This window comes from Neovison vison, chromosome 7 (genome assembly GCF_020171115.1).
Source record: "Neovison vison isolate M4711 chromosome 7, ASM_NN_V1, whole genome shotgun sequence".
NCBI classification, from domain to species: domain Eukaryota; kingdom Metazoa; phylum Chordata; class Mammalia; order Carnivora; family Mustelidae; genus Neogale; species Neogale vison.
In genome coordinates, this window is record NC_058097.1 from 165,769,584 (window position 1) to 165,785,383 (window position 15,800).

General features: G+C 38.7%; 1 protein-coding gene across 2 annotated transcripts in view; it reads right to left on the reverse strand.

The window, feature by feature from the left end:
- Positions 1 to 15,800, reverse strand: part of UEVLD (UEV and lactate/malate dehyrogenase domains) — a 57,683-nt gene that overhangs the window by 14,038 nt on the left and 27,845 nt on the right. Inside the window, exons 7-9 of one of the 2 annotated variants that reach the window (XM_044258929.1) lie at positions 14,591 to 14,693; positions 2,741 to 2,911; positions 1,576 to 1,749 (exon numbers count right to left, since the gene is read on the reverse strand). In XM_044258929.1, the coding sequence (XP_044114864.1) occupies positions 1,576 to 1,749; positions 2,741 to 2,911; positions 14,591 to 14,693 (448 nt within the window). Of the gene's footprint in view, positions 1 to 1,575; positions 1,750 to 2,740; positions 2,912 to 14,590; positions 14,694 to 15,800 lie in introns of those variants that run through there. The other variant, XM_044258930.1, reaches the window with a different exon arrangement.

Sequence of the window (15,800 nt, forward strand, 5' to 3'; positions counted from 1 at the left end):
ATACTAATTTACACAGATTTAAATACTGCAATATCTTATTTTTTTTTAAATTTTTTTCCAATTTATTTATTTTCAGAAAAACATTATTCATTATTTTTTCACCACACCCAGTGCTCCATGCAAGCCGTGCCCTCTATAATACCCACCACCTGGTACCCCAACCTCCCACCCCCCCGGCACTTCAAACCAATATCTTATTAAAAATTTCTTTAAAATTATACAAATACTAAATATCCATAGTGACAAAATTAGAAAAAAGTGACAAATACACATTTTTAAAAGTTTCCTTTAACCCAGATACAACCACTGTTAATATGTGCCTTTACTCACTTCTTTTTTTTTTTTTTTTCCTTTACTCACTTCTGATTTCCCATTTCTAGAGTATCTTTCCCACTCTGCTCTCTATTCAAATCCTATTCATTCTTCCAACATCTAGTTCAATGATGCCTATACAGAATTTTCTCCAGTCATTTCAACTCATGTTAAATGCTCACTCAGAAGCTAAGTACTGTAAGTCTATAATACCCATTCTGGCACTTAATCAAATAGTTTCTTATACTTTCACAGTTAGCTAAAGTATCAGGTACATATTCTTATTCCTATTCTAAAATAACTTTTAAGTATGATGAAGGAAGATACCATGCTCTATGCCTCCTCTTATTTTTTAAAAGATTTATTTCCTTATTTTGAGAAAGAGCAAGTGAGCATGGCAGGGGTGGGGGAAGAAGGAAAGGGAGAGAGAGAATCTCAGGCAGATTCCCCACTAAGCAGGGAGCCTGGGGCTTGACCTCATGACCCTAAGATCACCCCTGAGCCGAAACCAAGAGTTGGACACTTAACTGATGGAGTGGCCCAGGTGCCCCATGCCTCCTTCAGATCATACTAATATCTTTGGCAGTAGTGAGGAAAGAGTAGGCACTTACATACAAAATGAGGACAAACAGCACTTCTGTCCCCTGACTAACTTGACTTGAAAACATGAGGGAAACAGTAAAGGAAGAAAGGAAGAGATACTCAAGTTGGGTAGGGAAGTATTCTTTTTGGGTAGGAAAAGGGGCTTTCCAGTCTGGGGAACTCAATGCTTTTTGTGGTAGGAAGAGAGCAAGTGGGCTACTGGAAAAGATCATAGGGATACACAAAGAGTGAAAATTCTGTTTAAAAGGTGAGAAAGGGACAGGAGGTATGGCCCTAGGAAGAAGGTCTGAACTTAGGAAAGGTAAGCAGGTGGAAGTGTGGGGAGAGGAAAGGAAGGAGTTCTGTATATGTGTTAAGGTTTATTTAAATGGGGCTCTCTAGAGAATTAAGCTTTCAAATTAATCCTGGACTCTGAAATTCAATTAGAAAAATATAAACTAAGTGCTCTTGCCTAGTGTTAAACTTATAGAAAAGTAAATAAATGAGAATGCCACACTTGAAGAGTCCCTTCACAATACCAGGCCCATTACATACAAGGTCCTGAAATGTGAAACAGAAGCCAAGCGAGCTCCGCTGCTGCGGAATCTCCAGATGTGTCTGAATAGCACGGCCACTGATGACTTAGGTTAGCAATATAGCTAACACAAGCGTCCTTCTTACCTTTGTCTTCTCCCTGTTCACCGATAACCCATACTTGTTTTCCTGACGGCTGTGCCTTCAAAACATTTGTAATAATATATTGTAATCTCTGTGAGTCCAGATTACATCCAATCCCGATCACTCGATTTACAGGAAATGCACTCAGTTTCCAAGTCACGTATGTCATGATTTCCACTAAATATCACACACAAGGTGAAAACATAAAGATTTTAAAAAAATATACTTCTAGCCTAGTTCATAAACAAAATACTTATTATGTTAATAAGTATAGTAGAGCATCTATATATTCTTCCTAGATTCTAAATGCACTTTGAGGCAGACCGTATTTTTAATGTATATTAAAAACATTAACCAGGCTTCAGCATGATTTTACATAACTTTGTTGTTAAATATAAATTAAAAGTGGAAAATAGATATTTTCCTAGTTAAGTAAGAAAGATACAAACTGGGATGGAAAACCAGAAAATAATCATTGTTTCTCATTGATCAAGCTCTCTTTTATAGCTTTAGATAAATTTCTCTTTAAATTAAGGATCACATACACCACTACGCAGTACAACACCACGAATAAAAACAACCCCTTTTTTCTGCCATGCCGAAAGGATGTCAGGAATTAGAGACCAGTGTCCCTCAACCAATTACTACAGGCAAACATGTAAAATGCATACCCTTAGACTGGAAACATTAAGAAAGTCTGTTTCTGTTCACCAATTTGAGTCCAATACCACCTAATCATTTGAAAATATTTCTTTTTTAAGGAAAACAGTTCTAAAAACAATTTACAATACATGAAAAGTTAACAACGCACACTGGCATGCTCACTAATATCTTACGACACTTTAGAATTAAAAAAGGATCTTTCACATAAGCCCCTGTATTTTTCTCTTGGTCCAACCATTTTTGCACTGAGGGAGACATGGCTAAAAACCTGGACTAGAATGATAGTGATATTACATAAAAAATTTTAAGTTGTAACCTTCTAGTTCATGCCAGTCAGTAAGAAGTGGCTGCTTGACAGGAGATGGAAATACTGCATTGTTCAGTATAAAAGCAATTTGGATAGCCTAGCTGTTCCTTTATAATCTAGTTTTAGGACCTTCATCAGTAAATGGCAATTCTGTTGATGCATTGGGCTGCCAGATGAATTTAAAACAAAACCTTTTACCTGGTTGAGATGCGACGAGCAGGACACCATGTTGACTATAGTGTCCCAGAGCTGGGACAAGGGCTCTGAACATATCCACATTGCTTTGTACCACATCCAGGTAGGACTGAGAACTACCCAAAGAGTTGACTGTGAAGATCACCACCTTGGAATGAGCAGAGGCAGACAAATCTAATGAATAAAAAGAAACAGTCTGAGCTCGAGGTCTAGTTTTTTTTTTTTTTTTCAAAGATTTTATTTATTTATTTGATAGACAGAGATTACAAGTAGTCCGAGAAGCAGGCAGAGAGGGAGGAGGAAGCAGGTTCCCCACTGAGCAGAGAGCCTGATGCTGGGTTTGATCCCAGGACCTTGAGACCATGACCTGAGCTGAAGGCAGAGTCTTTAACCCACTGAGCCACGCAGGCACGCTAAGGTCTAGGTTTTAATCAAGTTTTTGTTCTTGTTTTTCTTTTTCTTTTCTACAAGGGAGAGCTTTCAGGCATATTTGCCTCCAGATCAATCCTATATCCAAGGAAGTATACAAAGGGCTGAGATCTGCTTCCAGAAAGATGATTAAAAGGTAGAGTGTATCCCCAGGGGAGAAAGAAAGCAATAAAGATAAAGAAAATAAAGCACAGGACCCAGAGACTTTGTTTTTTCCTGTAACATGTAACTTTCCTAGGAAGAGTAAGTAATATGCTATAGGCAAAATGAACCTATAATCAACTGCATCGCTGATTCTTAAACTGTAAGTTTAGGAATCCTAGAGTTTCTTGAAAGTGACTCAGCGGCCATGTGGAAGGACTGGGAATAAGCGGAAAGAAGCCTCGTGGGCACAGCTCCACGCTCTTTACTTTTACCTCTCCCAGCACAGTAGCTCTGATTGTATCTGTTTTGCTTACTAAAAATTCTGCTCCAAAAAGGAAAAAAAATGATTGGAAAATCTTTAAATCAAGATAAAATGTCTTGGCTCATTTTTTACAGACTTTTCCTGAAGCCCAGTACCCTTGGTTTTAGGTTCTTCTTACCACGTGACCTACAGGTAAGCAACTGCTATGACTTAGACAAGCTGTTTTTTGGAGTTCACTCCTCTGATCCTGAAGCATACATATACTGTTTTACAACTCTATTACTCTCTATTACACAATGTGTTCTATGAATAAGTGCATGTCAAAACAGTGGCCAGACTTTGCCAGCAGCACAGACAACAGAAAAACAACACAGTAGATGGCGGCAGTCCAGTCAACATTTATAAAGTAATATTAGCATCCCAAAGAGATAATGAGCAGATTCCAGGTTTATATTCTTAATGAAGCGTCTAAGGCCATCTCTCTAAACAAGTTGCAGAAGGAAACACCTGTGCAATGTGTCCTCTGGGAAATACACTTTCTAAATTTAGCTCGTATTTTAACACAGTTGTGGAGCTCATAGGTCCTGGATTTTAATTATGGTTTTTCATGTCTTCTTAAATAATTCCTGTGTTCTAGTGTTCAGACTGGATACTTGGTAACGAGTCAAAACCTCAAGAACTGGAAGGTATACAGTTAACACTTCGAGACAACTTCTATATGCCAAGTACTATTCTAAGAGCTTTCCGTACAGTTGCTCATTTAATCTAATCTACAGCACACTATGGGGTCACGTCATCCCTCATTTTACAGATGAGGAATCTGAGGCACGGATAAGTTAAGTAACTTGCTCAGTCACAGAGCTTGTAAGCGATGGAGCCAGAATTCAAGCCTGGCTGCAGAGTACTGTTAAGCACTGTGCTATATTAGAAACAGAGTCCAAAACCTTCATAGAGATGAGGAAAATGCTATTTAGATAGATTAGGTGACTTGTCCATATTACCAAACATCAGTGAACAATTCATGACCTTACAATTTGGTCCCAACCTATCTTGCCAGAATCATTTCATTTTTTCCCCCTTTTAAATTTTCTTTATTATGAATGTTGCAAGTGCCCTTGCCCTCAAGGTTGCCCCATGAATAGGGTAGCAGCTGTCAGATATGATTTCAAAAGTGCAAGAAAGGCTTCCTACTCTGTAAGATCTCCCAAGCTCCCAAACCTTTTCACTCTCTTCCTTTGAGCCTAGAAGCTAGTATTTCTTATACTCCCCTGTATAAACCTTTGGGTCAAGTTGAATTGGTCCCTGTTCTAACCCAGTATATTTCTCTCACTTTCCCGATATGGGCTTTACTTGAATTCTTTCTGTCTGGAATGTTTCTCACTGCGCTCACCACATTAGATAGGTATCTGTTTAACTGTCTACCACATTCAGCACGTTATGAGCCCTGCGACAGCAGGGATTGTTTGTGTCTTACTCATCTGTCCATTTCCAGTCTTACTCATCTGTCCATAGTCACTTAGCAATAGCTCCATTCCCCCACCCCACCCCGTGGTAATTCAAATCTCTCTTATCCTGGTAGATCTGGGACACATCTCCCTCCACTCAGCTCCAACAAGAATGCTCACTGTCTATACCATTCTCTTGGCAATTAATCATATATTGCCTCATTAATCTCTTATCATGAATTACAGTTATTACAGTCAGAAGCAGCTTGAAGTTAGATGGAAAGATACACATATTACTGTTTACATCTTGCATGTGTATCTTTCCATCTAACTTCAAGCTGCCTCTGACTAAGCAGAGAGTCTTCCATTCCTATCAATCCCCTGCAACAATTCCTAAAAGCTAGGCTGGGTACTCAGGAATAACTTGAGTTATTCCAGGTACTCAGGAATAACTTGGGAAGTGCAATAAAATGACAGATTATCCCATGTTCTGAAGATTTAGTTACATACATAAAGGGAAATACTGCTTAGGAATGCCATTCCCCATGTGATTCTCATGCACAACTAGGTTTGGTAAATACTGTCTCAAGGCAACTAGATTCTTTGCACCTCGTAGGCACTCAGAATATTTTTCTTGGACTCTTCCTTCTCAGGTCTTCCCTTAGAAGTTGATGATTTTACAAAAGATCCCAAATAGCCAAAGCAATCTTGAAAAAGAAGAACAAAGCTAGGAGGTATCGCAATCCCAGATTTCAAGATGTACTACAAAGCTGTGGTAATAAAAACAGTAAAGCACTGACACAAAAGTAGACACACAGATCAATGGATAGAAAACAGTCTAGAAATAAACCCATGCTTTTATGGTCAATTAATCTATGAAAAGGGGCAGGTATATACGATGGGGAAAAGACAGTCTCTTCAACAAATGGTGTTAGGAAAACTGGACAGCTACAGGTAAGAGAATGAAACTGGACCTTTTTCTTATATCATACACAAAAATAAACTTGAAATGGATTAAAGACCTAAATGCGAAGATATATTTTTTTTAATTTTTTTATTGATTTATTTGACAGAAAGAGATCACAAGCAGGCAGAGAGGCAGGCAGAGAGAGAGAGGAGGAAGCAGGCTCCCTGCTGAGCAGAGAGCCCGATGTGGGACTCGACCCCAGGATCTTGGGATCATGACCTGAGCCGAAGGCAGCGGCTTAACCCACTGAGCCACCCAGGCGCCCTAAATGTGAAGATATTAAGCCATAACATTCATAGAAGATAAATAAACAGTAATTTCTTTGACATTAGCCATGGAAACATTTTTCTAGATAGGTTATCTCTGGCAAGGGAAACAAAAGCAAAATTAAGCTATTGAGACTACACCAAAATAAGAAGGTTTTGCAACAGCAAAGAAAACCATCAACAGAGCAAAAAGGCAAGCTACTGAATGGGAGAAGATATGTGTAAGTGATATATTTGATAAAGCATTATTTTCCAAAATATATAAGGAACTTATGCAACTTAACACCAAAAAACCCAAACAATCCAATTAAAAATGGGCAGAGGATGTGAACAGATATTTTTCCAAAGAAGACATACAGATGGCCAACAGACACATGAAAAGATGCTCAACATCACTAATCATCAAGGGAAATGCAGATTAAAATGACAATAAGATATTACTTTACACCTGTCAGAATGGTTAAAATAAAAAAGACAAGAAATAACAAGTGCTGGCAAGAATGTGGAGAAAAAGGAATCCTCGTTCCAAACCTGTTGCTGGGAATGTGAACTGGTGCAGTCACTGTGGAGATCTATCAATTCCACTACTAGATATTTACCCAAAGAAAAAGAAAACACTAACTAAAAAAGATCTATTCACCGCATATTTATTGTAGCATTTCTTAGAAAAGTCAAGATATGGAAGCAACTCAAGTGTCCATCAATAAATATATGGATAAGGAACATGTGGTATCTATCTATCTACCTACCTACCTACTACAGTGGAATATGACTCAGCCATAAAAAGAATGAAATCTTGCCATTTGCAACAACATGGATGGACCTAGAGGTTATAATGCAAGGTGAAGTAAGTCAGAGAAAGACACATACCATACAGTTTCACTCATATGTGGAATTTAAGAAACAAAACAAATGAACAACAACAAAAAAAGGGAAGATAGACAAACGAGAAACCAGACTCTTAAATATGGAGAACAGAGGGCTGTCAGAGGAGAGATGAGGAGGGGCATGGGTGAAACAGGTGAAGAGGGCTAAGAGTAAGCTTATGTTGATGAGCACTGAGAAATGAACAGAATTGTTGAACCACTCTACTGTACACCTGAAATTAATAAGACACTGTATGTTAATTATACTGAAATAAAAAATCAAGTTAAAAAAAGAAGTTGGTAAAAAGAAAAAAAGAAGTTGGTGATTTAATATGTTGGAAGAGATTTTATAGTTATAGAGAGAATTAGGAAGGGCTTTAAGCATGATTATGTAAAGATATGATCCTAATAAAAGTTCAATTCAATAATAATTAATTCAATAAACCTCTACTATGTTTCCTATTATATTACAGGTTAATTATATGAGGCCCTAAGAACCCAAAGTGCATGACATATTGTCTTTGCCCTAGATTGCCTGATCCAAATTCTAACGTTACCGCTTACTTATTAGCAGAGTGATAAGGTTCCTCCTAGGTCAGAGATGTCAATCACCATCCGGACTCCCAGGATACAAACCTCATATCTCTATCCTAGCTATACAGGTAACCCAGAAAAACAACATTCTTCTTGCCAAGCCACTGGTTTCCAAACACCATAGGCCCTAAACCAGTGGCTGCTTATAGTCAGTCTGAATATACTGGAGACAATTCAAGTTTTTCATTTCTCTGGTATAGTGCTAAACTGTTCTAACTATAACAAAAAAATCACATAAAAATATGTTCCTTTCAAATTATTCTTCACTGTGGTGCAAAATTCTAGAAATGATCATGACCCTTAATTTAGAAATTGTGTTAAGATTATAGCTATTAAAAATCTTCCTATGTTGGTTGGGGGAGAATACCACCAAAGAATGATGTCCCAGTAGCTTTAGGCATTTTTCAGTCAATGACTAGAAGGGGTATTTTTGTCTGACAAATAGAGGTAGACTTTTTTTTTAAATGTTAACCAAAAACACCCGTATTAAAAGATAAGTTAGGGAATCACTGCTTAGTTCAAACGAGTGCCTTTAATGGTTACTGCCACAGTGATCTGGGTTTTGGAACTGTATAAACAACATTGAGACTTTCTAAGATTCACCATTTGTGGCAAACTAAGGCCATGACCTGAGTACGTTATGCTGTATCTCTATCTTTAGAGAGGATCATCTTTTTTTTTTTTAAGATTTTGTTTTTATTTATTTGAGAGAGAGAAGGAGAGAGAGATCACAAGTAGGCAGAGTCAGGCAGAGGGGGAAGCAGGCTCCCCACTGAGCAGAGAGCCGGATGCGGGGCTTGATACCAGGACCCTGAGATCATGACCTGAGTCAAAGGCAGAGGCTTAACCCACTGAGCCACCCAGGCACCCTTAGAGAGGATCATCTTAAGAATAAAAGGGTTATCTATCGATAAAATGTCCCAGTAATAGAAAAAAAATGATCCAACATAAATTTCACATACCAATACTAGAATCATGAAGAGTAATGAGTGATTTGGCAAAAGGGTTACTCTGGAGGACTTCCTAGAGAGAAGGTGATTCGAGTTTCAAGTATGAAGGGCATGTTGAGGCTAATGAAGGAGTATTTACCTGGGGTAAGTGTAGAGTGGGAAAGAAGGTTTAAAAAAAAGGGGGGGCTGGGCGCCTGGGTGGCTCAGTGGGTTAGGCCACTGCCTTCGGCTCAGGTCATGATCTCAGGGTCCTGGGATCGAGTCCCGCATCGGGCTCTCTGCTCAGCAGGGAGCCTGCTTCCTCCTCTCTCTCTCTCTCTGCCTGCTTCTCTGCCTACTCGTGATCTCTCTCTGTCAAATAAATAAATAAAATCTTAAAAAAAAAAAAGGGGGGGTGGGGGCTTAAGTCAATGATTTTCAGCTTCAATACAGTCAATTTCAAAATTTTGATCACAACCCATGCCATGAGATGGGCATACCATGAAATACATTTTCTATTGCAACCCAAGACACAAAATATATGTATGTGTATATTAACAAAACCAAAAACATTACAGAAAATACCCTTAATGCTATTCTGATATACACTATTATTCTAGTTCATTTTTATAAAATGCTGGTCATACTCCCCTATGCTGATTCCACAATCTGCAATTATGTCACTATTTACAATTTTTAGAATACTGCCTTTAATGGGTATAAGAATCACCTGAGCTACTTATCTAAAATGTAGATTCCCAGACTCCACCCCTAGAAATTCAGGATCCATAGCTCTAGGATGAACCCCAGGCATCTGCAATTGTAAGGTGATTCTGAGATAAGCGATTAATCCAGAACTCATGTTTTAAGAACCACTGGCTATTGAGCATATTTTGCTCTGCTCCATAGGTCAACAATATGCTATTTTCAAATTCACAACTATTGAAAACTTTTTTCTTCATGCACACATATGCGAAGACCCCCCCACACAAACATTTATGCCTGCATATGCAAAGACTATTTCTAGAGTGCATCATGTAAAATTGGTAATGAACTTATGTTTGAAATCCTAGTTTAGCCTCTAACTAACTGCATATCCTAAACCATAACCTCTCTGAGCCATCTATAAAAGAAAAGGAACAGTGAATGAATATATGTGAAGTGCCTAGCATATTTTACGGATTCCTTAGAAAAATGTCAAGTGCTGGGACGCCTGGGTGGCTCAGTTGGTTAAGCGGCTGCCTTCGGCTCAGGTCACGATCCCAGCATCCTGGGATCGAGTCCCACATCGGGCTCCTTGTTCGGCAGGGAGCCTGCTTCTCCCTCTGCCTCTGCCTGCCTCTCTGTCTGTGCTCACTCTCTCTGACAAATAAATCAAAAAAATCTTAAAAAAAAAAAAGTCAAGTGCTATTGTTGTTATTTAGGGACAAAAGATAAACATAACAGTAAACATGATAACATAATAAACATAATAACCATGATCAAAATATCATAGGACAATAATCCCATTAGCTAAGCTTAATACAGAATAAAAGTAATTAAAAAAAAGAATGAAAGTAACCAAGAGAGAGCAAACAGGAACACTTATGTACTATTAGAGAGTAAAAATTGGTTCAACTTTTTTGGGAACAATTTACCATATAAATTTTGAAAACACCTATTTTTGACCCAGTAATTCTACCTTATCTTGCCAATTAGAGAAGTACACGAAAATTTTTGTATAACAGCGTTCTCTCCACTATTATTTGTAAACAAAAAAACACCCCAAAACAACCTAAATGTCTTCCAACAGGAGACAGACATCCATATCACAAAATATTATGAAGCTGTTCAAAGAAGTAGAGCTATTTAGATCTATCTATGCTGTTAAAAAAGATATTCAAAAGCACACTATTAATTCACCAACAATTTCAACACAGAATTCCCATATAAGCCAGAAGTTCTACTTCTTAGTATATACCTAAAAGAAGTAAAAACAGTTCTCAAACAAAAACTTGTACATGACTGTTCATAGTAGCACTATTCACAATAGCAAAAAGATACACCCCAAAGGTCCATCGACTGATGAATAAAATGTGGAATATGGAATATTACTCAGCCATAAAAAGAATGATGTACTGATACATGCTATAATATGGATAAATGTTGAAAACATGATGCTAAGTGAAAGAAGCCAGACATGAAAGGACACATATTATATGATTCCATTTATACAACATATCTAGAATAGGCAAGTCCACAGGGCAGATTAGTGGTTGCCAGGACATGGGGAGAGGGGAAATGGGGAGTGATTGCTTATTGTGTGCATGGTTTCCTTTTAGGGGGACAAAATGTTCTAGAACTAGGTAGTGGTGATGGTTGCAGAACACTGGGAATGCCCTAAATGTCACTATTGGTAAGTTTTACGTTATATGTTTTTTTTTTTTTTCCATTAGCAAAAATCTGTTTTTATCCTCTACAGGGAACATTCTTTCCCCTTCTTATTCTCCTCTGACAGTTCTCTAGTCCATTCTCTCTCTCTTTTTTTTTTAAATTTTTTATTTCTATTCAGTGTTAACAGTATTCATTGTTTTTGCACCACACCCAGTGCTCCATGCAATACGTGCCCTCTCCAATACCCATCACCTGGTCCCCCCAACCTCCCACCCCCCGCCCCTCAGATTGTTTTTCAGAATCCATAGTCTCTCATGGTTCACCTCCCCTTCCAATTTCCCCCAACTCCCTTCTCCTCTCTAACTCCCCTTGTCCTCCATGCTATTTGTTATGCTCCACAAATAAGTGAAACCATATGATAATTGACTCTCTCTGCTTGACTTAATTCACTCAGCATAATCTCTTCCAGTCCCGTCCATGTATTTTTTAATTTCATTTTATTTTATTTATTTTTGGTTAAAGGTTTTATTTATTTATTTATTTGACAGGGAGAGAGAGAGAGAAAGAGAGGGCACAAGCAGCATGACCATGGGATCATGATCTGAGCCGAAGGCAGATACTTAACTGACTGAGCCACCCAAGTGCACAAAAAAGTGTATTTTAGCACAAAATAAAAATAAAGGAATAAAAATATTAACTTCAAAAAACAAGTGTAAAACCAGTTTCTTCAGTCTGACTCCTGAAGCAACTACCTTTTTTTTTTTTTTTTAAGATTTTATTTATTTTTTTGACAGAGAGAGAAAGAGAGCACAAACGGGGGGAATGGCAGGCAGAGGGAGAGGGAGAAGTAGGCTCCACACTGAGCCAGAGCCTGATCCCAGGATCCTGGGATCACGACCTGAGCTGAAGGCAGATGCTTAACTGACTGAGCCACCCAGGTGCCCCTTAAGCAACTATTCTTAATAATTCCTTTGTATTTCTCCAGATTTAGTCTATACTTACACAAGCATAACTGTGGGCATATGTGTATATTCGCGTGCTCACCTATATATATGGATAACCCTCCCCCAAATGTTTTTGTTTTTAAGGTTTTATTTATTTTTGAGAGAGAGGAGGAACACAAGCAGGGAGGAGAGGCAGAGAGAGAAGCAGACTCCCTGCTGAGCAGGGAGCCAATGTGGAGCTCCATCCCAGGACCCTGGGAGCATGACCTGAGCCAAAGGCAGAGGCTTAACTGAGCCACCCAGGCATCTCCCAACCCCCCCCCCCAAATGTTTCAATAACTATTTTGAAAAAGTCCAAGTGGAGCCAAAGCATAACTCTAGGATGGTTAGTCACAATCATCAATGCCTGTCATGATGGAGTATTACTCAAATTTCTGAAACCATTGATCCTAATTTCCCAAAATTACTAATGCACGTCTCCGTATTATGGAATATACTTATGAGAAACTTGTTAACATTACATTTAAAATTGTTCATGTAGTAGTAATTAAATTCTGTGTTAGCAGGAACATAATAACCAAATTAACAAGTGGGACATGAAAGTTGCCCCAAGACGGTGTGGACTCACTCAACATTCCCTACGCAGTGGCAAGCACCACACACTATAGTCTACTCCAAGGGTTCTATTCTTTCAATTATATGAAACAATAGTTATTGATGGTTAATGAGTTACACAGGCAGAAATTTCTTCAGATCCTAAAAGGCCTCACAGCCTCTAGGGTCCATATACTAAAGTCTCCTAAAGTGATTTGGAAGAGTTAAAAGGTCCCTTAAGAATTTCAGTACTTGGAAATGATAGGCACAAGAGAATATCCAGCTCTCTAAAGGATCCTCTGTATGAGGCCTACAAAAGGATCATTAAAGCAAATACTGTATTCTTTCCAGACAACAAAAATGAACTTGTTGTATCCTACAGGGATCCAGAGGCTTACTTAAACTATTATACCTAATTTTTACAACCTGCAGGTATAACCAATTTTTCTCACCCACTGTTGTTCTTAGTACATTTAGGTTTGTGTCACCATTTTAATTTTTCGGGGAAAATATGGTCGAGGAATACAGGGGACCTAAGTAAGGAAAGCCAAACAACTATAACATATTACAACCTGACTTCAGCTATAACCTGGTCTTCTAATTTTTTTGATCATGCATCTCTAGTAATAAAATATTTTCAAGCCCACATCCCCAAATATGGTATCAACTTATATTTATGTCCATGCTAATACATTATGTACATTATAAAAATACATGGACATTTTTAAATTAAAAAGATGAGATAAGGGTGCCTGGGTGGTTCAGTGGGTTAAAGCCTCTGCCTTCAGCTCAGGTCATGGTCCCAGGGTCCTGGGATCGAGCCCCACATCAGGCACTCTGCTCCGCAGGGAGCCTGCTTCCTCCCCTCTCTCTCTGCCTGCCTCTCTGCCTACTTGCAATCTCTCTCTCTGTCAAATAAATAAATAAAATCTTAAAAAAAAAAAAAAGATGAGATAAAGAACTACTTTCCCAACATTAAAAATTTTATTTATTACTGATAAGAAATCCTTTTGTTCTTATTAAAACTTATCTTAACAATAAACTTCTAGTGAAAGAGATAGGCATTTTTTGTAAAAAATCTTAACACTCTGCCATATACCAAGAGGTAGGTATTATTCCCACTTTATAAATGATAAAACTAAATTTTGAGAGTTTTTTTTTAAGATTTTATTTATTTGTCAGAGAGAGAGAGAACACAGGCAGGGGGAGCAGCAGGAAGAGCAGGCAGAGGGAGAAGCAGGCCTCCCGCTGAGCAAGGAGCCAGATGCAGGACTCAATCCCAGGACCCTGGGATCATGACCCTGAGCTGAAGGCAACCGCTTAACCGACTGAGCCACCCAGGTGCCCCTAAACGTTGAGAGGTTATATAACCCGACAAATGCGGAGCTATAACGTGGCAGAGCTGGGATGCAACCCCCTATCTAACTCTAAAACCAGTGCTCTTAACCAATATATTATGGGAATGAAAGCAATCAAAGAAAACAAATTTATATTCAGTATAAGTCAAAGACAGACTAAATCCTTCTGACCAATCAGCTCATCTGACTCTTGTCAATGTAATCGATTACAATCTCTGTATCACCTTGGGTTAAGTCACTTAATTTATTTTAATCTAATTTCCCAATATGTAAAATGCGGAACTTGGACTAGGTGATCTTTAATGTACTTTCTAACATTAAAATTCTATGACTCAAGGAAAAGCACAGAGGATTTTTGGTGTAATGAAAGATACTATAATGGTAAATACATGTCATTACAGATTTGTCCACACCCACAGGGTGTACAACACCAAGAGTAAACCGTAATGTAAAATATGGATTTTGGATAACAGTGATGTGTTATAACTGTGCCACTCTGGTGGGGAATGTTGACAATGGGGGAGACTGTCCACGTGCAATGATAAGGGATATATATGGGAAATCTGCTCAATGTTGCTGTGAACTTAAAACTGTTCTAAAAGAAAAGTGCATTAAAAATAAATTCTAGGACTCAAATACAAGAACAAATGAGGCAAACATCTTTTAAGCAGAATAACCAGACCTTTGCTGATCTCCACATTAGGCAGGCTAAAGATGTCAAGGTCCATCACCCCTCCTTTTGTCTCTCCTGAGAGGTCCAAGAGGACCAGTCTGTCTGCAATGCCCTGTACAGTACAAGAAGAAGAAGAATAGACAGCATTATGCAAACACAGCCAGTTCTCGGTTTAAATTTATTCAGAAGTGAAGCTAAAAGAAAATGCACAGGACTTATGGAGGAAAAGTAACACAACAGCAATAAAAGGACATGCAAGCAAGAAACTACCATGAATTTGAGCAATGTGATCCTTTACACTTGACTGAAAATTGGGACCTAGCAGGACTTAATTCAGAAGTCGCAGACTGCAGATTTCCTTTGATGGGACAATGAGTAATAAGGATGAGTTGGTGGGGGCGCCTGGGTGGCTCAGTGGGTTAGGCCGCTGCCTTTGGCTCGGGTCATGATCTCAGGGTCCTGGGATCGAGTCCCACATCGGGCTCTCTGCTCAGCAGGGAGCCTGCTTCCTCCTCTCTCTCTCTCTGCCTACTTGTGATCTCTCTCTGTCAAATAAAAAAAAAAAAAAGGATGAGTTGGTGGACTCAATACACTTGCTGTAGTTCTTGAGCTTATGTTTTCAATTTAATGTCATAATTTCATTATATGAATGTCATATATGTCATTCTGTATATATGTCATAACGTCATTCTGAAAGTACTTAAGAGTAATTTTTGCTCTGTTTTAGTGCCTCATTGTCAATACCAATGCCAAGTTTCTCTTTTAAAAAAAGGATTATGGGGCACCTGAGTGGCATCTGTCTTCGGCCCAGGTCATGATCCCAGGGTCCTGGGAGAGAGCCTGCTTCTCCCTCCTCCTCTGTTCCTGTGCCTCCCCCTGTTTATGCTCTTTCTCTCTCTCGCTCCTGTTCTCTCTTCTACTGCTCTCTCTCTCGCTCATGCTCTCTCTCTAAATAAATCCTTAAAAAAAAAAAATAAGGATAGTAGCCATAAATCTAAAATAAAATGCTATTATCGTGGAGAACCCTCCTCAGAGATCTCATGGAAAACACTCCGCATGCCTGTAGATGGCTCCGAGCGCCCCGGTAGGCTAACAGTAAATAACGGCACAGAAACTCCTCCGAGTCAAATTACCTTTGTGGAAGGTCTTTTTCTAAAGTGCTAAGCAGTGTGAGGATCTTTCCTATATTAGAGTGCAGAGACAAGAGTACCCAGAGGTC